Source organism: Musa acuminata, chromosome BXJ3-6 (genome assembly GCF_036884655.1).
Source record: "Musa acuminata AAA Group cultivar baxijiao chromosome BXJ3-6, Cavendish_Baxijiao_AAA, whole genome shotgun sequence".
NCBI classification, from domain to species: domain Eukaryota; kingdom Viridiplantae; phylum Streptophyta; class Magnoliopsida; order Zingiberales; family Musaceae; genus Musa; species Musa acuminata.
This window is the reverse complement of record NC_088354.1, coordinates 9,110,070-9,129,621: the sequence shown is the minus strand read 5'-3', so window position 1 is coordinate 9,129,621 and position 19,552 is coordinate 9,110,070. Positions and strand designations below refer to the sequence as shown.

Genomic DNA, 19,552 nt, shown 5'->3' with positions numbered 1-19,552 from the left:
ACGGCAGCTGGGTGCGATGACGGTGGGTTGTGCTTCGCGGCCTAACACCTGTCGGTGGGTCGGGTCGAACCAGACCGGACCGGCCGAGTTTTCTTTTTTAATATTATTTCATGTTACTTAATCATACACTAAGGTTTATGTTTATCATACTGATTGATGTTATTATTTTTATTATATTATAATGACTTAAATTTCATTTCCATTTGTCTAATATTATTTTAGTTGTCTATTATTTTTTGACATATTAAATTTTTATTACATATAATTTTGAATTATTTTTAAATATTTTAAACATACGATCATAATTCCTGAATCAACAATTTGAGTTTCAATTCAAACCGGTCATTTTTAATCAGATCAAAATGTTATCACAGCCATCGACACGAGATTCGGAGGAACAAGTATAACTGATGTTGTCTATTAAGCTTGAGATCAACTTGAGAAACAAAGAAGAGATGAGACATGATAGTCACATGGTTTGGTTTTGAGTTGCACTTGTGAGAATCAATATAGATGAAACCAAACCAAACAAATCAGGAAGGCAATGGAACTAATGAGACAAACTCGGATGTAATCTTTCCCTTCAACTGGATATTAATAACAAAGTGGTCTGGGTACTTCCGGAGCAGCTTCAGGAGGCCAAACCATGGTCTGCCTTTTGCTTCAGTTTGTGGCCAGTCTTCGGCTGTGAGGTATTTTCTTACCCTGCTGTGATGCCATACATTGGCATACTCTTCAACTAGCTGGATCAAAGGCAAAAAAATGATTATTAGAAATCGCCCACAGGTTTCAGATCTTAGTAAGAGGTTTGAAGATGGTAAAGGACAAGCATTTCATCAACAACAAGTTACTGATACCACGTGCAATGTTACTTGATCTTTCAGAGAAACAAGATGCATGATGACAGGGAAAAAAAGAAAAGTCAACAAACACTCCTTGCATTTTTTTATGAACTCGAGAATGCAGGAAAATATCGGCACCGAAAGCAAACAGAAGAGAGAAAAATAAAGGTAAACATAAGGGGAAATTTATGCTCTTCGATCTAACTTATTTTAACAGTGGTCGATTGTCAATGCAACTAGGATGGATGTGCTCTCTCAATTTGTTCTTATCATAAAATACTACTTAATTCTCATAACCTTAATCTGCAACCTGTGTTGTATGAAATAAGGGTGTACCCAATGCACGAGGCTCCATCAATACTATCTTTAAATATTTAAGGAGGCTCACACCCTTCGCAAAGGGACAATATTACTATGTTGTATGAAATGGGTCACCATTTATCACATATCCATATACAAGCCAAGTACTAGTGCTATTCAATCACAAATGTATAGATGGAGGGGTGCAAAATCCCATTTGGTCTAAATCAAAGTCATAATAGAACAATAACAACTACTAAGTTGATGGAGATGACGATTAAATCTTAATTTATTAGAAAGATGATTTTAGTGGAAATCCTCACAACTCTTTTTTAAAGCCATTGACCCCAACCTTATGTTTCTCATACTTCTGTTCCATAGCTCTAACTTTTCTTCTTTCCCAGGTGACTTGTATTAGCCCTTGCACTGGATATGGGATGAGTTCCTAATTGTATGTACCACAACACTATGAGGATCACTTAAGTGACACCTACACCAAAATGAAGCAAGTTGATGGCTCTTCTGGAATTAAAGCATCTTTCGTATGCCAGCTCTATCAATCCAAACCACGTGGAGTATTCCATGTCAGCATGGCATGGAGCAATCGCCTCACACATATTAACAATATGTCAAATGCTGACATACCGTTGCTAGGCATGGGCCTCATGCCCATTCTACTTTTTACGCTGTGCCGCACTGAACCACTTTACCAGCAAGACCATGCTACCAAAACTGAATTCTTGATCTTTACTGTAGAAATGAATATGGTCACAAAAGGATGCACATCCATAATGCAATGCCCCAAAACAAAAAGAATCAATGATCTAAAGACATTTTCAAAAAATGTGAAAGAACAGCAGAAAATAACCTTAACAGAAGTATATATGGCCACCAAAGGTGTCGTTCAAGAATACAAGATAAGGGGAAAAATGTAACCCTTACTTCATCAGCTAATGCGGCAGTCAATTATTCGACAACAGAAAGGAATTCGCATGTTGCTGAAACAAAATATATCCATTTTAATGCTTTATTTTTTTATTTGAAATAAGCTTGCTCATTGCCTACGTCCATGTAATGTTTTCGAGCAACATGGTCTAATGCATTAATTTAGGCAAATAAAACTATAAGATATGAGCCTATCCTTGTCTGTACTTCTAACAAATTATACTCTCATACAAATTATATTATCATACTGTCCTGATAACTCATACTGAGTAACATGAAAAGAGCAAAACATTAGACAGAAAATTATAGTAACCAACCTCCGCATGAAGTTTCTCCATAGGCATCCATTCTCCTGGCGCACAAAGATCAGCGAGCAATGTAGCTACAGATGAGATGACATCCTTTTCTTCCAATGCCAAGAGTTGTTGATTATCTGCTTCCCTGTCAACCCTTGACCTTCTCTCAGCCTTTGTCCCTGAAGAGTGGAATATAATGGAGCTTTTATTTTCTGGTAATCTACACATAACATCAGTATAGATAACAGTCAAAGTATATAACTCGACACACGGTTTTTGATGATTTACAGATACACTGTACCATGTGACAAGTATAATCAAGGGAGTTTCTGCCATGCTGAGGGTTGCCAACTCATCATTTTGTATATTGCTAGCATGAGCAAATCCTGCCATGATTACCGACATGGAATGTGCCAAGGAACATTAAATCCTTGTCCTGAGATCGAACATTATTTAGGAAAACAGGCGTACATGTATACAATTTTGTATGTTTTAATTTTCAGACTCTCACTACACGTGCAGACTAATCCTAGTATATGAGTTAAAAGAGAAGGACAACAATGTCCTGTGATTTCTGCAACTTGATTGGGACTTTGATTCACTTGATGAAGACTCATATATCCTATGCAGTGAAGTAAAGAGTAAAATTATGCCATCCAAAGAAATCTTGTATAGAAGCAGTCAGACAAATCCCTTAAATATGTAAAAGGCAGTGTCAACTTTGGCATCCTAAAACAGAATTTAGTAATCACCAATAGTGGTATTGCAAAGTTTGGTACACTAGTCAAAATGATCATACGAGGCATGTTCAGTCTTAGGTTGGTAACCAACTCCCAAGTGCAGCAAAATGAATCCTACAAATGTCAGTATCGACTATTGACCACTATGTCAAAGTACACTTCAGCAGCCATCACAACAAAGGAGAATGTTTAGCACAAGCAACTACTGCAAGATCTACATCAAAGTACAATATCATTCAGTTCCACTCTTGTAAGAGGACAGGTCGGTTGAATGTTCGATAAGTAATCCACTATTCCATCAAATAATATGTGGAAGTAATATATTGTTTTATATACAATTGAAGTCGATCAAAATTAAAAAAACAAATGTTTCACACACTCAAAAAAGAACTTACCTCAGGATTCTGATCTAACTAATCCTGCGTTTCATCACAAGTTGGAAATGGTTCAACTATTGAAACAGAGCGTATTAAAGGGAAGTGAGAACGAGTCATATGATTCAAATCTGTCAATTGCATATCAGGTAGAAAGAACTGAGTGCTATTGGTAAAAGTAAAGGATGTGGCATTTTTATAGCGAACCAAACAACATCCGAAAGAGATGGTCTGTCAGGTTGATGTAAAAATTTGGTGCAAGAATGAACCTCTTCCTTTTATCATTTTCTTCCTTGCACTAACAAGATATTCTGAACTCTTTGTGCTGTGTATCGATTTAACATTTGGCATAAGAATTGTGTCTCTCAAATTTAAGGATAAAGCTGCACACATCAATTATCCGAAAACCTCACATTAGTGGGAGCCTTGGGCACCAGGCTAACTATTTCTTTTCTTACTTATGCCTGTACGTATGAATTGTGTCACAGCATCTGCAACACTATTTATCTTCTTCATAAAAAGAAAAGATCTGTAAAGATTAATATTTAAATACATATACCTAACAAATCCTGAATTGACAATGCAAAATTGCAAGACATGTAGCAAATGTTAAATTTCTAGCCAAAGCAATAACCCTAACACCTCCCACGTAGAGAATTACAATGAAAAATCAATTTTTTTCACAATTTTTTTCCTTGGGATTAAATTCGAACCAAATTCTTATTCAACTGATCGCTACAAATGTAAGAGAAGTGAACAACATAAACTAGACGATCGATGCAAAAGAGGAGATTTTGTTGGTCAAAGAAAAGGAAGAGGAATTCTGATACCAACCTGGACGCTGTGATGGTCCGGCCTTCCCTGCCCTACCAAGCTTTTCCTCCCATTCATTTCCCAAATCCCTCCTTATCCTCTTGCCACCGTTACGAGCTACTACGGCTCCTCTAACCTCATCCTCATCCTCCTCCTCCTCCCCATCATCATCATCATCGTCGTCCTCCTCCTCCTCATCATGAACGAGGATGCCACGATTAAAAGGGCCAACACGCCCGGGGTACGCTGCGAGAGAGACCCCAGACGGCTGCCGGGGAACAGGGGCGCCGCCGCCGAAGAAGGATCGGGAGGGCAGGAGGAAGTAGAACTGCTTGTCCCCGATCTGGAGGAGGTCCTGGGAATCGAGCTTGATGGGCGGCGTGCCGGGGACGTGGAGGACGCCCTCGACGAGGCAGCCGTTCTTACCGAGGACCTCGAGGGCGAAGCGTCTCCGAGGGAAGTCGTAGAAGATGCGGGCGTGGTGGCGGGAGATGTTCATCCCGCCGCCCAGAGTGGCGAGGTCCACGTCCACCGCCGACGTCTTGCTGTTGCGGCCCAGGATGATGGAGTAGGTCTGCATGTAGTACTCGAAGTCCTCGCCTTGGAGCTTCGCGAAGCCCACCTCCGCGTCGACCCCCGGGATAGCGGATCCTCCTCCTCCTCCTCCTCCATCCTCCGCGCCGCGGGCGCTCCGGCCTTTTGCCATGGCTTTTGGTCAGCCTTCCGTTCGCAACCGCGAGAGAGAGAGAGCGCGCGCGAGAGAGAAAAAAGAGCGCTCCTCAATTCACGAGAGAAAGAAAAGAGCAGAGAGAGAGAGAGAGAAAAGACGTGTCTCAAGGAGCTCTCTTTTTAGGCCACCATTTAATTGGGCTTCCCGACCTGTGTCCACAACGCAAAGGCCCAATCCATTGAATCCCGTGTGCAGCCTACACACCGTCTTCTTTCCTATCCACCTCTTTAATTCGTTTTTTTATGAAAATACTTTTAATTCGTAATTAAAATTTTATTTTTAAAAATTTAATATATATATATATATATTATATCAAATGATGTTCATAATGTACTCTAATTTGAGGCCTATCACTCACACAATAATATCTCATCCCTTTAGCTTAATTTTATTTTTTTGTTTCACTTTATTTATCTAAAATCAGTTATTTTACAAATAAATAAGTGCATTTTATTCCACAATATAGTTATCATCAAAACCTAGAGATTGTAATTGTATAAATAAATTCTAAATCATAAGATTCCTTTTCTGCTCCCATCTCCTAAAATACTTGTAAAACCCAACATTGTCATATCGTGTCTTCTTTATTCGATTCAATTTAGTAGTTTAATATGGACTCAAATATCAAATCTATTAAGCATAGTGACTTTTCAACGGATACCTCTTGCACTTCAACTTGACTTCGGCTCTCCACTTCTTCTTCTTCTTCTTCTTCTGGATGCTCTTATTTCTTATCCTTCTTTTCTTCCCTTCTGAGTGTGGAAACTTTGAATCAGATCACCAGCTTGAGAACCAAGGGAAAGAACCGTGACAAGAAAGAAAGAGAGGGAATTGTCATGGCCTGCACTCCAAAGATGCTTTACTAACAGTCCTCTTCACAAAAGACGGTCAGCTTTCCACTTTAATGCATGCGCTCCCGAGCTGCTCTGAGCACGCAGCCACCCACCCAGTGGTAACTCACAGGTTTTGAGGCCTACACACTGCGTTTAGTGGAAGCTTTCCCCTTCTCAGTGAATCTAAGCTCATCAAAGTGTTTATCTTTTCTAAAGTTCCACTTGCAGATCTCAACTCTAGCTGTATCCAACTACACTCACAGACAATGACCATCCTCAACCTTCTGCTTCCAACGCCTCCTCCATCAATCCAAAACTTGGCAAGATGTACCAGAGTTTACTCTCCTGCCTCCTCTTCTACTTGCTAATGATCTCCAGTTTCCTTCGTTTAGAATGCCTGCAACATTGTGATACTGGCCCTCATCAGGTTAGAGCTGGCTACTGGTTCTCCCAAGACGACCATTACTCCCCTGTTTCAAGCATTAATGCATCCCTCTACACTCACCTCTACTACTACTCTCTCTCCCTTGATGATGCCTCCGCAGTTGCAGTCCCGCGGCCTGACCAACTCCCGATCCTTAACACTTTCTCGAGCACCATCAAAGTGAGCAATCCATCTCTCAAGACCCTCCTATCCATTGCCACTGATGATCGCAAGAATAGTGCTTCGAATGCAGCTTTTTCTGCCATGGCAGCTGATCCAGATCTTCGAGCATCGTTCATCAGTTCTGCCTTAGCATTAGCCAGGGAGAACGAGTTTGATGGGTTAGACCTGGCATGGCAGTTCCCGAGCTTACCATCAGATATGACCAACCTCGGAATCCTGCTTGCAGAATGGCGAGCTCGTATCAGCAAGGAGGCTCAGAATTCATCATCGGTTCTTCTGACAGTCACAGTGTACTTCTCAAACCACTTGTTTGAACAATCAACTGACGACCTTGACTATCCAGTAGATGTAATCTCGGAAAACGTTGATTGGGTTAATGCACTCTGCTTTGGTTACCACAAGAACAGCAATGCCACTACCAACAATGCTGCACTCTTTGACAAGGCCTCCCACTTCTCTACAAGTTATGGCATCACCTCATGGCTGGATGCAGGAATCCCTCCGTGCAAACTGGTAATGGGAATTCCTGCATATGGAAGATCTTGGTTTCTCAAGAACAAAGTGAAAAATGAACCAGGTGCTCCGGTAGTGGCCACAGGACCTCGGCAAAAGATGAGCAACCAGACTGGCATGATGGCCTACTCAGAGATTGAAGAGCTCCTGAAAGATCCTAGTTCTGAATTCATATATGACAACCAGACTGTGATTTCCTATTTCCACTCTGGAGGTCTGTGGGTGAGCTTCGACAGTCCAGAAGTTGTAGAGTGCAAGATAAAATTTGCTCGGCACAACAGGTTGCTGGGCTACTTCCTCTGGCCTATCAGTTTCGATGACCTGCATCACACAATATCCAGACAAGGTGAGTGTTTGGGTTAGACTGAGTGCTATAGAACTTCCTTTCTAGTCTCTAGTTCAGTTCTGTCAAAACTTACCCGATACCGGATGCAGCTTCTGATGTGTGGCTCAGAAACTATAAATCCTCCTACAAAGATGATGATGGCTTGGAACAGGCAGAATCTCCTTTGGAGGCACCACAAGAAGATGCACCAACTCCATCAGCAGCTCCTTCTGGATCACAACACAGGCTTCCAATGATCAACAATTATCATCTTGGTCTGTATCTTTCACTGTGTTTTCTTTTCACTTAGCAACATTTTAAGGTGGCATGAAACTGTAAAGAGAAGGCTTTCAACATTCTTTACAATAGAATCCTTCAACTATATGATGAAAATGCCTGGAAATTTGTCCCTACAGTTTTATCACATGAAAAATGGATTTGGCTTCAGCATCACATCTGTGCTGATCTTAAATAAATACTATACAAAATACTGCAAGCTGGCATCACCAATGAAGTCGAAAACTGAATGCCTGCATAAGTGGATGTGCCAAATATGTACCCAGAGTCAAAATTGTGATCGTTAAGTAAGGTAGCCGGATAAATTCCTTGTAATAATCCTTGGGCAACTTTTGACGCCCATCCAAGATTGCTGCAAAAGGAATTACACTTGTTCTGCTCTTTAAAACTTCGAAAGCTTCACCATATCGTACTGCCAGCCGCCTATCACCATTCCAAACACCGTATATGTGATGAGCTATCAGGCCAACGGAGGTCGCCACTGCTACAGTGTTTCCAATCCACAGTGTATGGGCCAAGCACCATATTACCTGTCCAACCATCTTGAAGAATAGAACAGGACCAAGATTAACATCATAAAGTAGGAGAAGCGCACAAGTTTAACATCCTAATGTCAGCAGTGATGTCTGATAAGCCTCCTGCACTTGAGATTTTATACAGGAATAGATAGAGGAAATTATACCTGTGGGTGTCTGGTGATTCTCATAATTCCTGTTTCCCAGAGGTGCATTTTTGGCTTATCAACAGCTGCAACTTCTAAAAGATTAAAGGTGGAGGGGTAGAGAAAAAAGAAGGATACGAAGGATGAGAACCACACGAGCTCATGGAGTCCAAAGACATTCTGAAGTTGCCACAATTGAGTGCCATCATATCGATGATTAATGAAATAAACCTAAAAGAAAATAGCACTAAGGTCATTAAAAAAGACCAGAAGAATATAAATAAAATCATGAACAGATCCAGAGTATGGAATGTGACATGCAGCACTTATGAGCAATGGAATTCTTATGACTGCCAAAACCAAATGAGAATGTTAAAGGACTCACAACAGCACTGACTGCCAAAGGAAGTGAAACCCCAGCAAACAGAACTCGGTAAACCCTCTCTCCTATGAGCTTTTCACCATCATCACGCAGACTTGCCAAACCACTATGGACAATGGCGAAAATGAAGATAAGCATCAATAGTACAACCTGTTTAAGTGAAGAAAATTTGGATCAGCATAAGAAACTTCTACATTAAGCTGACCTAGACAAAGAAAAGGTGATAAGAACTCTCTACCACTAAGGATGATAACACTATAGCCTTTGTTAGAGAGTGTGACGAGTCATAAATAATCAGGTAATTGATGAAGGATTCACAATTTGCGGAATAAGAATCTTTCATTGACAACTTGTTATCTTTCTATCGAGTCCCAAAAGTACAAATGACATTCAAAAAGATAAGTGACTTCCATCTTTCACCTAATTGAGAGATTTCAGTAGTTCAATTCATTTCAAACACAAGAAATTTATCATACCAGGTTGACTCAAATAGAAAAGATCTTAGTATCCAAGCAAACTCATAGTGACAATCGGTCCTGTTTAATAACTGGATGTCTATTAGCTTCACATATGCTAAAACGACCTGCTTTTGAAGCTTAATTTTGCATCAAGCCCTCAAGCAACGCTGCCTAGAAACATGGACGATGTAGTTCAATTCATTTCAAACACAAGAAATTTATCATACCAGGTTGACTCAAATAGAAAAGATCTTAGTATCCAAGCAAACTCATAGTGACAATCGGTCCTGTTTAATAACTGGATGTCTATTAGCTTCACATATGCTAAAATGACCTGCTTTTGAAGCTTAATTTTGCATCAAGCCCTCAAGCAACGCTGCCTAGAAACATGGACGATGTAGTTTATGCATCTTTTGCTTTCATGAATGTATGCTTTAACCTTTATCGATAAGCACTTGGTCATCCTGGTTAAACTCGACAAGGAAAAATGCAACTCTCGGATTTCAAAGTCACACTAGCTGTGAATATTTTGATAAATAAACTTCAGCTATCTAGTTGAGACTTCGGTGCCAAGTGCCAAGCCTGATCTTCCATGGAGCACCATCTTACGTGTTCCAAGACATCTAATGTTAGATATCCTACATAATTATATTGGTATGTATCATTCATTTTCCACGACACATGCAAATGAGGGCAAAAGAGAAACAGAGAATGAATCCAAAAGAAAAGGTGCTAACTGCTCGACTAAACATGCAATTCAACCAGCAAATAAGCTTCACTCCGGCATAGAAATCGAATTAGAAGAAGCATAACCGAAGAAAACCACCGATCCTTCGTGTCCAAACTCACCTCCGGGCGCTCAGAAAGTCGAGAAACCGCATCGATATACACCGTGCCGAACCCCGTGGACGGACTAATCCACAGTACATCGAGCGCGACGAGAACGGCACCGAGTATGGCCGTGAAATAGGCCCAAGATGAGAGCTTTTGCTGCCCAGGATCGAACGCCGCCGAGTCCTCGCCGAAGGGAGCTTCCTGAGGGATCGGACCCTCGGGTTCTGCACCTCCGATCGACGTCCCTCTGTCGTGAGTTCTACCGAAGAACCGAAGGCAATTCGACGAACTGGGGCGCCAAAGGGTGGGGCTTCGAAAGGGTTTTGGGAAGGCGAGGGACGGCGGGTAGCGAAGCGAGGGGGTTGCGACGCTGCGGCGGGGAGAGGGGAGGAGGAGATGCGTTGAGGTGGAGAGGAGGAGTCGAGACGCCATTTCCAAGAAGCAAAGATGAGAAGGGAGAGATGCTGAGGAGCGGAGCGGAGTGGGGCGAGTGAGGGAAGGAGACGAGCGAGAGGCCTTATAAAAACGAGAGTTTTGGTTGATGGCATCTTTGAAACGGAACGCCTCAGTGGGGAGGTCTTTGGACGGTGGTGGCGAACAATAATGGACGCACTTCCAACCTCTCACTTCATGACATTCGTCTAAAATATTTCTCTCTTACAAATAATAAATGGTAATCGGCTGAGTAATTCTGAATCTTCAAACTGTAAATAAGAGAAATTGTACAATGAGATTTCAACACGACCTATATAATTAAGTAAATAATTTATAGGATGAGATTTGGAATCTTTATTTTATTTTCTTATAAGATTATGAATCAATATAATATAAGATATACAGAGGATTAATATATACAATATTATTCTTATAAATGTTGATTCATCATTATGCATTAGTTAATTATTTAATTTTTTTTATATTTTGTGAAGGTGAAACTATCCATGCAATGTACAACCCTATAGTGTAGTCATAATCATTGTATATATATAGGATTTGGGAAGAATCAATGGCTTTGTTTAAAAACGTATTTATATTTTTAACGTATAGATCTTGAATGAATATGTAGTTATCAAATACTTTGAGTGTTTTATAAATAATGGATAAAAAAGTATATTTTAATTATGCACTGACGTAAGTGTTGTTGTGTAAAATTATATTTCAAAGGTCTTGAATATTTTATAACAAATTTACCCTTTAATTATTTTAAATATTTATTCAAAAATAAATACATATTTTTATTTAAATTAATAAAAAATGAATATATGAATGTAATCTTATAAAAAATATATTTTAAAAATAAATAAAATAAAATATTATCTTTATAGAAAATATAAATCATATTGATTTCTCACTAACTCATATTAACAATCTTGTAATCTTAGATAAAATCATATGATACTTTTAAAATTAAAAAAAATATATATTAACATCCTGCAAATGTTGAAATATAAATATTATCTTAAAATAGATCGAGTATTTCCAATGCAACATTCAGACCAAAAATGATTTGAAAAATTATTAAATATCGATTCATATTTAAAATGTGTATAACTAGTTTTACTTCCAAGAATGCATCCAACATCCTCAATTGACAAAATTTTCGATGTGTTACTAAGAAATCATAATTTCTCTTCACCTAAAATCTTATGAATCTATTGGTAGTAGAAATAAATTCGTAAATCAAACAGCTAACCTTCCTGTTCTGTCTCTTTATGTGTGGTAGAATTTGACATCAAGAGACATTTATTACCTTAACAAGTTCTTAATATGTTGTAAATAAATAAATCTCTGGTAGAGACATTTATAATTATTGAAACCTTGATTAATCAATTTTGATCAAGTCTAGAATGCAATTAACATGCTAATTTATACTTGTAGACAACAGTAGTCCAGAGAATAATAGAAGAGATAGAGGTAGCGCCAGTCGCAGGCATGGATCAAAATGAGCCACATATTAGAAAAAGAAATGGACTCTTTTCAAACCCATTAAGAACCCAAGACAGTGGACAATGACTTGCAACCTCCACCATCAGAGAAGCAAAAAGGCAGCATCAGAAGCATTTTGCTTTGGAAATTCCAGAGGAAAAAAAAAATTTTGGTTTCTTAGAAATCTGAATACAACAGATATTGATTTTGGAAAGGGAATAGAGTCAACAAATCAACAAATGTAGCTGGTTTTAAGTCATCCTCTGATTTTGGGATAATCCTAGTGATGTTTCAGAGTCAAGACTATGTCAGATTAAACCATGCATGGGTACTGCAGATATGGAAGTCACTGCTGATGGAAAGAGGGGTTGAGACATGAATAATATTGGTCACAAGCTTAGATCATAGTGTGGGTTATCAGTTGCCTCAAACAGTACTAGCAGACATGGCTGTAAAGAAGAAACATGCCAGGCACATGGAGGGAGGGAATACCCTCCATGAATTGGTCAACCAGATTCCCCCTCCTCAAAAAAGCCTTCCATGACATGAACAGTTGCAGATTGCAAATAAAGATTGTGGGGTCATCAACCCTACCCTCCTCATGAGATCCCACATGCAGAGGGCAGTACACATTCACCTGTTTGATCTAGAAAACACCTAAGTTACAACAGTGGTCTTGGGGAGGGGGAAACAAATTGATGACCACAACCCTTTGTCTCCTCCAGGATGGAAAGATGGAAGACCAAACACCTTGTGAAGCCTCCACTGGTGGAGACATGAAAACAGTGCACTCTCTTCAATGATCCCAGATCAACATAACCATGAGGTGTGTTTATTCTGTTCCAAACTATTCACCTATAAAATACAAGACTTCAGACAGCATAAAGAAACTTATTCTCCAAGAAAAAATCATAAAGAAGCTCAAGCACAAGACACACCCTTAACATTCTTCTTAACCTCATCATACTCTGCACTCAGATTCGTGACAAGCATTATATAGTCAAACAACTTAAATCACCCTGCAGGTGGCCCTCAATGATACATAAAGGGCAAATTTGCACATACATACCTCAAAAGTCAGTAAAACATGTAATTATTTCTCCAAATTTAAGCTTAGCATAGAGCGTAGATGTTCAAATTCTAATTGACATTAATAACCTTCGAAACTCTATTATGATGGTTTTATTTTAATCAAACTAGCAAATAACCCTGATCAGCAGTGTTTAAAATGACCCTTTTTTTTAAGGATTTGATGTCCTACTAAAATTAATAGGGGTAAGTATATTATTTCCAAACTTTTCAACGATATATAAGTTAAAAACATACATAAGTGAAAGAAAAAAAAAACCCTAAATAAAAGGACCACATTACCAACCCTACTACATAATTATAGGCTTAAATGCACTGACCAACTCCCACCCACCTCTAAGATTTTTGGATGACAAGCAGTGAACAGCCAGCATCATTAACTCAGAGCTGCTCATCTTGAGACACCCACCAACAGCAACCTCACCACTCAATTCTAGCAGTCTCCGAGACCATGAGAACGCACTTGTTGCATTCCTCAGTCTCAGAGACTAAACTAGTACAATTTAGCAAACAAGAACTAGAAATTAGAAGTACCACTCAGTATAAACACTTTTAATCATCCCCTATGCAGATCCAACACATGTAAACCAATACCAAGGCAAGCGAAAGGAACATTCTTCCTTTCCAATTGGCACTCCCAACACACACAGTGATATGATCAAGCAAGTAGAGATCATAACCTAGGAGGGGGAGAAGAGTGTCTCAGAGGTGGCACCCAAAGCAGTTGCATGTCTTGGGGGTGAAGGAGCAGAAACCGAAGGGCCTGTTGGGGATGTTGCAGTTGATGGCGTAGCAGCATGGAGAAGGAAGGCAGATGCCCCGCGGGCCTCCGCAGCAGGTGCAGAGAGCGCATATCTGGAAGCTGCTGAGTCGGCGCCGCTTGGCCTCGTCGATCAGCACCGATTTGAGCCCCGGCGCCACCGCCGACGCCGGCTTCATCGACGCCGTCGGCCCGCCCGCAGCCTGGCTCAGAACGCAAGCAAAGCAAAGCCTACACGGTTAGCGCATGACTCCACAACATAACGACGAATGCACGCGACAGTGCAGAAAGGAACTCACATCTGCGGAGAATGTGAGGTGGGATGTGGAGGCAACAAAGAAGAGGAGAAAGAGGAAGAGGAGGAGAGATTGAGGTGCAGAGGCACAAGCCATGTCTCTTCGTGAGAAGAGGCCGGTCTTCTTCTTTTGGTCTTGGAAGGGTATGGGAGGAGGGAATTTGGTGGGGTTGGGGAGTATTTATTACCCACTGTGGGGGGTTGGCATGGTAGAGGAGGAGGAAGAAGAGATTAGGGAGTGAAGAGAAGGGAAGGGGGGGGGGGGGAGGGAGAGAGAGACCGAGAAGGGCGCAGAAGAGAGGATGGGGTTTGAGGATTTAGCCCTTCGGTCTCCCTTGCAACTGTTGTTGGTAGGGAATTGGATGGGGTTAAATCCCATGCCTTCCCCACAAGGCAGCAGTGGCAGGGGCACTCTCCACGGATGATGGTATAATGCCGATTGACTGATGAGAATCCTGGTCCATTGGACAACTAGAGCAAGGATGTACACAACATGCAGTAAAATTTGGTAGGATATTAATTAAGGCCCAAACGGTTAGGAACATGCAATGCAATCTTGTAATTTATTATCAAGATAAAAGGGGACTTAACGAGAATTTTAACTTCAACAAGAAACTATCTGTTCTTGCCACACTGAAATTTATTAGGATCTGCCTACGGTGGCAATTGAGAAATCATTTTCAACTTTAATCCATGGATGGTTCTCTCATATTAATTCGTAGGAGAAGGTTGTTCCATCAACCCTTGTATTGTTTTGGAGCATAAGAGAGGGCACCATTCAATTCCTTCAAAAGGGCAGGTCTCTATCCTATTCAATCTACAGCTAAAAATCTATTCTAATCAATTGACAGCTAAAATTATTACCATTATATACAACACTTATCAAAGCCTCCTCGTACAAATCCCAACATTACGATTGCTGTGTGCAAATGTAAACATCCCCACAGATTTAATTCAAATGTTGCAGAGAGACACTGTCCTCAAGTTAACCTTTCTATAATCCACCTCACTGAGTAATAAACTTAGACCCTAGTCACCACATTGCGTTAAAGTTCATGTCCATCATAGATTGCATGTTAATAATCTAAATTTTTACTTATCTCAGTCACCACCAGAAAAAAAAAACACTTGCAATACATTACGCAAGCTCGCGCTCATCCGCCATATCATCCACCTAGTATCCCTGCCTAAGCTTTTCATCGTACCTGTTCTTCTCGTCCTGCAAATAAGTAGTTGAAAGTGAGCATCTAAGTATCACTGAACTTTATTCCAATAAAGCACATTATTCTTGGACAATGATACATCAGCAACCAGAATCAAATTCTTTCAGAATTTACATCCTAGAGAAAATTTACTAATCAATTTAACAAACTAAGAAGGTATTTGTCGAGGCATTCCTAGAATACACTATTGTTGGTGATATATCGTTTCATGAAACATAAGAGGCTAAATGGCAATCAAGTGTCAAGCAGTGGAAAACCAAATGGCATGGGAGCAAATATTGACATGCAAACTAAAAGGTGACAGACTTCACATAGGACATTGTTGAACAAAATCGGTCAATTCTCCAACGACCAGATGGAACATGATCTGAGTTTTATCATAGGTCTTGAGGAACCATTTTTCCTAGAAGAAGACCTTAATATGACAGCTCATGAAATACAATAGCATCAGGCACACTTATACAGACTTTTTGAGCCAAGTCTAACCCAAATGGAAGTCTAATCCAGCATTATATTAATTCCATGACCTGATTTTGTCAGTAAGATTTTTCCTTCTCATTCACAATCAAGTTGGATTAAATTCAGATGAAATTAAGTAAAACCTGGGTTTTCAGCCAACAGTTTGCACCAATTGCTAGCTACCATAAGAACAATACAGGCAAGCCAATACATTGATCACAGTAGATCTGCATCACTGTTTAGCACTATCATGGACAAATATATTCGATATGTTCAAGATCACGCTCCATAATGTATGTCAGTCATATTGTTGCAAGTGTCGCATAGATAAGAGAAAGGATCTAAATCTGTAATTAAAGGCTCTGGAAAAAGTAGATCATGTATAAATGCATTAAGGCAACTTCAGTTACACTAAAGAAAAAGACAAAGAAACAATTTCAACAGGGTAATTTTGATAAAGAATATTATTGCTCATAGAAAAAAAATTGTTAAAACTGCCTACTAAATATCACTTAGAATCAAAGGAGCTTATATACATTGATAATGAATTCCTAGAGATGCAGTTCAGGAAAGAGAATACTTCAAAAAACACATGGTATTGTGCTTATCATGACAACAGATTGAGAATGTGAACCAGCTCAAGCCAACCTACTTGCATTGTGCAGCCTAACTCTGAACAAACCATGCCAAAGATCCACTTGTCTAATCAAATATCTCAAGCATGAGCAACAATGAATATATTGGCTGTAAGAATGTGTTGCTGCATCTATAGTCATTTGGTGCTGGTGGTTAGAAATCCACTGGCAGTGAGAAAGCTAGCCGACTGATAGCCTTATCACTAGCAACCAAATGAGAGTGTTCCTAGTCTAAAAGCCACCTAGAATTTTTCTTTACCACCAACATGCCAGTGTTGTTAAAACAGCCTCCTAGAGTCTGCATAGATATTGTTAACAGCACATACAATGCCAACTGACTAACACAGTGTGCCAGATAAATCATGGTTACAACAAGATGTCATTCAGTTAGTAAATAGGATAGTCGAAAGAAGAAAGAAATAGAGAAACAGTATACTGAGAAAAACTGAAAAACAACTATAAAAGATTACATGGCTGGTCATATAATTCATCCCAAAAATTCAAAAAAATAGCAAAAAGGAAATCACTGGAAAAGAGTGAAAATAGAAAATTAGAATAGGACTTGATTCTAATCATAATCCAAACTCAAATACAAATTTAACTTGACCTAAAATTAAGATTTAACAACATCAAATTGCTTCTTTCGGGACCCATTGTGTCCACTAATTCACCATATTATTTAGCATTTAGCTGCCTATCTTCAATATTTGTAAGAGTGAACCCAAAAGTTTTTGTCACCAATATTTCAATTAATAACTCTAATTGAGCTTTAAATTTCAGTGATACAAGTTTGACATGCAGTAGGATACAAGAATTTCTATAACGAATGACCCTTTACTGGAAATTTCCTCAATGTAAAGGACTTCGATACTGGATTCCTTGAATCTTTTGTTTTTCGTGACATAAAAACTTGCCTTGTTACCTTCAAAATTATTTTCATCCAAATGTCCAGTTCAGAGCCAAAAAAATGCATTCAGCAAAGTTACTCTGGCTGAAAAGAAAATAACATAACATTGGCTCATATAATTGCTTGCTTTTTATTCTGCCAACCCACCTGTCCATCTGCTTTGGGCACAATGACTTATGGATGTTCTTTCCCACCACCAAATCAAGCTTTCACGACACATTATCTGTTGTATTGTTTCTTATAACAGCAGATGACAAGGTATCTTGAACCAAACATGAAGAGTACTAGATAGGGATCACTTATACCAAATAATGCATCACCAAATGGTGCCCCATTTGGAAGATCAGATCTGACCAACCAAGAGGCTGTTCAGACAGATGTCTGACTAAAACGACAGTAGATTGGCTGTAGCAGTAGGTAGTGTAATCAAAAGAAGAATAATGAAAGGGTTTTTCAAACCTATAAGACATAATTCAGCAGAATAACATACTGTTCTCTGTAAAAGTAACTAGGAAAAAAAAGCAAAAAGTGGATGTATGGAGAGGAACTCAAATGAGCACAAACTAGAGGAACTACCACAAAATTAAGAAAAAATTCATGAATTTTTTTTCAAACCAGACTAATTACACAGCTGTGGTTTGGAACTCTCATACAAGGAATTCCTTGTTAGTTGGACTCTCATCCAAACCATACACATGGCATCTAACCATTAATGCTAATGAAGAGTTACACATGCCATCCATGTCAACCGATGCCATGCAGCATATACAGTGTCAGAACGTCACTAGAAATTCAAGATGGGGCATCCAACAAGTGTTATGCTGGCATAGTACCCATGGCAATTGACATGCCCCTGATGCCGACCAACAAGTATTATGCTAGCATGTAATTAACAATAATGTGTGTTAGGAACCTAAAAACCTCGATACTAATAAATATGATTTAATAAGAATATTCAGTGCAAATAACAAAAAGAATTGAATCATGGACAACGATTTAATGGTAATCAATGAAACATGACTGACTTGACTTAATCTTCAACAGGGTCCAGCTGCAAAACTGGATCTTTTCCTATAGATTGTGCTAGAAATATATTGTGAAAAGCACATTAAACTATATGCATTGGATATGACATTACAAAAATGAACCCAAAAACAAAAACAAATACAAAGAAAGGGTTACAGATTATAAGCCTTGAAATAGAATTTCTCAAAATGTCACGTATCCTTGGGTTCCTCTGCAGAAAATTAAACCACTGAACACCAGCATGCTTTTAGATGTTAAACAACGAGTAGTGAGCAGCAAACCTCGAAACCCTTCTTCAGATAGTCAAGCTCCTTGTCGAGGTCATCGATCGCCTGGTTATATGCCTGAGTCGGTGAAGACTGGCTTGTCGTTTGGATCTGGTGAGGTGCACACAGACATGTCAAACGCAATGCTCCAATCTGTTCTATTGGTTGATAAAAGATGAAGCATACCCTAACTATGATCTTGTACTGCAAGGGGTGTGGAAGCTTGTAGCCCGCAAAGAGCACACTGGGGTCTCTGTGCAGCTGCCTGCGGCCACAACAAAAACAAAACTAAATCCGCTATAAATTACATATGTTTTAGAGAAAGAAAGGAACGCGACAGAGGTAGATGGTGTGCACATTCGGAGGATGTTTCCGATCGTGTGGTCTTCGCGCTCGACGGTGAAGGAGGCCGCATTGACGATCTTGGTGTCCCTCTCATATGAAACCCTAATTTTTCATCCGCATAAGAGAAAGATCACGTTATCAAGAAACCCAAAAAACTTGAGGGAAATTCTTGAACAAAACAAGTTCGTCGAGGGTTTAATCTGCCGTCGAAAATATTCTTTCAACAAGAAAACGAAGATCGCCGACGCGAAAGGATTCGGGTAAAAGTAAAGGAAAAACAGATGGGGTTGGTTGCTCACTTCTTGGTGCCCTCAGGCACAACAAAGCGCTCGTAACGATCCGGAGCGTTCATTTCTCCGGCTCTCGTCCTCCTTGTCCTTGTACTAATCCCTCGCCCGACCGGTAGAACCGCCTTTTATAGCCATTTCTTGAACCGGGTTCGGTTCGTGTGTCTCCGCCGACCAAACCAAGACCGGGCATTCTTAAACCAGTGTAATTACAAAAATGATCCCAAGCTAATTTGTACCGACACCGACGCATTTCGACTTAAAAATTGAAGGAGAACTTCATCAAATATTTTCTCAATTTTGATGATCCTTCTTCTATGAAAGTTTATATGCATATTCCGTACAATGTTTTGACAATTCGCAAGAACCTTTGGTGTGTTTCTA

At 39.6% G+C, this 19,552-nt stretch overlaps 5 protein-coding genes across 5 annotated transcripts; 1 reads left to right on the top strand and 4 right to left on the bottom strand.

The window, feature by feature from the left end:
• Positions 1 to 388: 388 nt before the first annotated feature.
• Positions 389 to 5,840, bottom strand: LOC135641705 (FHA domain-containing protein FHA2-like). Its single transcript, XM_065157346.1, has 4 exons — positions 5,702 to 5,840; positions 4,332 to 5,030; positions 2,405 to 2,562; positions 389 to 743 (listed from the first exon to the last, which is right to left on the bottom strand). The coding sequence occupies exons 2-4, from the start codon at positions 5,014 to 5,016 to the stop codon at positions 534 to 536; spliced, it is 1,053 nt and encodes a 350-aa protein (XP_065013418.1). The 5' UTR covers positions 5,017 to 5,030; positions 5,702 to 5,840; the 3' UTR covers positions 389 to 533.
• A 27-nt stretch (positions 5,841 to 5,867) lies between these two features.
• On the top strand, positions 5,868 to 7,711 carry LOC103987600 (class V chitinase CHIT5b-like). Its single transcript, XM_009405945.3, has 2 exons — positions 5,868 to 7,339; positions 7,429 to 7,711. Exons 1-2 carry the CDS (start codon positions 6,199 to 6,201, stop codon positions 7,626 to 7,628), a joined length of 1,341 nt encoding a protein of 446 aa, XP_009404220.2. The 5' UTR covers positions 5,868 to 6,198; the 3' UTR covers positions 7,629 to 7,711.
• Positions 7,655 to 10,500, bottom strand: LOC103987601 (15-cis-zeta-carotene isomerase, chloroplastic). The gene is made up of 4 exons (XM_009405947.3): positions 9,966 to 10,500; positions 8,662 to 8,808; positions 8,298 to 8,507; positions 7,655 to 8,157 (listed from the first exon to the last, which is right to left on the bottom strand). The coding sequence occupies exons 1-4, from the start codon at positions 10,380 to 10,382 to the stop codon at positions 7,822 to 7,824; spliced, it is 1,110 nt and encodes a 369-aa protein (XP_009404222.2). The 5' UTR covers positions 10,383 to 10,500; the 3' UTR covers positions 7,655 to 7,821.
• A 3,167-nt stretch (positions 10,501 to 13,667) lies between these two features.
• On the bottom strand, positions 13,668 to 14,117 carry LOC135583187 (uncharacterized). The gene is made up of 2 exons (XM_065155579.1): positions 14,025 to 14,117; positions 13,668 to 13,928 (listed from the first exon to the last, which is right to left on the bottom strand). The coding sequence occupies exons 1-2, from the start codon at positions 14,115 to 14,117 to the stop codon at positions 13,668 to 13,670; spliced, it is 354 nt and encodes a 117-aa protein (XP_065011651.1).
• Positions 14,118 to 14,944: 827 nt separating this feature from the next.
• Positions 14,945 to 19,300, bottom strand: LOC135640808 (DNA-directed RNA polymerases II, IV and V subunit 11-like). Its single transcript, XM_065155562.1, has 5 exons — positions 19,181 to 19,300; positions 18,894 to 18,983; positions 18,723 to 18,801; positions 18,552 to 18,647; positions 14,945 to 15,239 (listed from the first exon to the last, which is right to left on the bottom strand). Exons 1-5 carry the CDS (start codon positions 19,231 to 19,233, stop codon positions 15,195 to 15,197), a joined length of 363 nt encoding a protein of 120 aa, XP_065011634.1. The 5' UTR covers positions 19,234 to 19,300; the 3' UTR covers positions 14,945 to 15,194.
• Positions 19,301 to 19,552: the final 252 nt, after the last annotated feature.

Bases quoted from the DNA above. Each gene is read 5' to 3' on its own strand.
- LOC135641705 (XM_065157346.1), bottom strand. From the start codon at position 5,016: ATGGCAAAAGGCCGGAGCGCCCGCGGCGCGGAGGATGGAGGAGGAGGA. The intron at 2,563-4,331 runs GTTGGTATCAGA...TCCACTCTTCAG, and splicing joins CGGACCATCACAGCGTCCAG to GGACAAAGGCTGAGAGAAGG. The intron at 744-2,404 runs GTTGGTTACTAT...CCTTTGATCCAG, and splicing joins TGGAGAAACTTCATGCGGAG to CTAGTTGAAGAGTATGCCAA.
- LOC103987600 (XM_009405945.3), top strand. From the start codon at position 6,199: ATGTACCAGAGTTTACTCTCCTGCCTCCTCTTCTACTTGCTAATGATC. The intron at 7,340-7,428 runs GTGAGTGTTTGG...TACCGGATGCAG, and splicing joins TCACACAATATCCAGACAAG to CTTCTGATGTGTGGCTCAGA.
- LOC103987601 (XM_009405947.3), bottom strand. From the start codon at position 10,382: ATGGCGTCTCGACTCCTCCTCTCCACCTCAACGCATCTCCTCCTCCCC. The intron at 8,809-9,965 runs GTGAGTTTGGAC...TCACTTAAACAG, and splicing joins GACTTTCTGAGCGCCCGGAG to GTTGTACTATTGATGCTTAT. The intron at 8,158-8,297 runs GTATAATTTCCT...CTATTCTTCAAG, and splicing joins GAATCACCAGACACCCACAG to ATGGTTGGACAGGTAATATG.
- LOC135583187 (XM_065155579.1), bottom strand. From the start codon at position 14,117: ATGGCTTGTGCCTCTGCACCTCAATCTCTCCTCCTCTTCCTCTTTCTC. The intron at 13,929-14,024 runs GTGAGTTCCTTT...GTTCTGAGCCAG, and splicing joins ACCTCACATTCTCCGCAGAT to GCTGCGGGCGGGCCGACGGC.
- LOC135640808 (XM_065155562.1), bottom strand. From the start codon at position 19,233: ATGAACGCTCCGGATCGTTACGAGCGCTTTGTTGTGCCTGAGGGCACC. The intron at 18,802-18,893 runs GTGCACACCATC...TTGTGGCCGCAG, and splicing joins ATCGGAAACATCCTCCGAAT to GCAGCTGCACAGAGACCCCA. The intron at 15,240-18,551 runs GTTTGCTGCTCA...ACTTATTTGCAG, and splicing joins ATCTGAAGAAGGGTTTCGAG to GACGAGAAGAACAGGTACGA.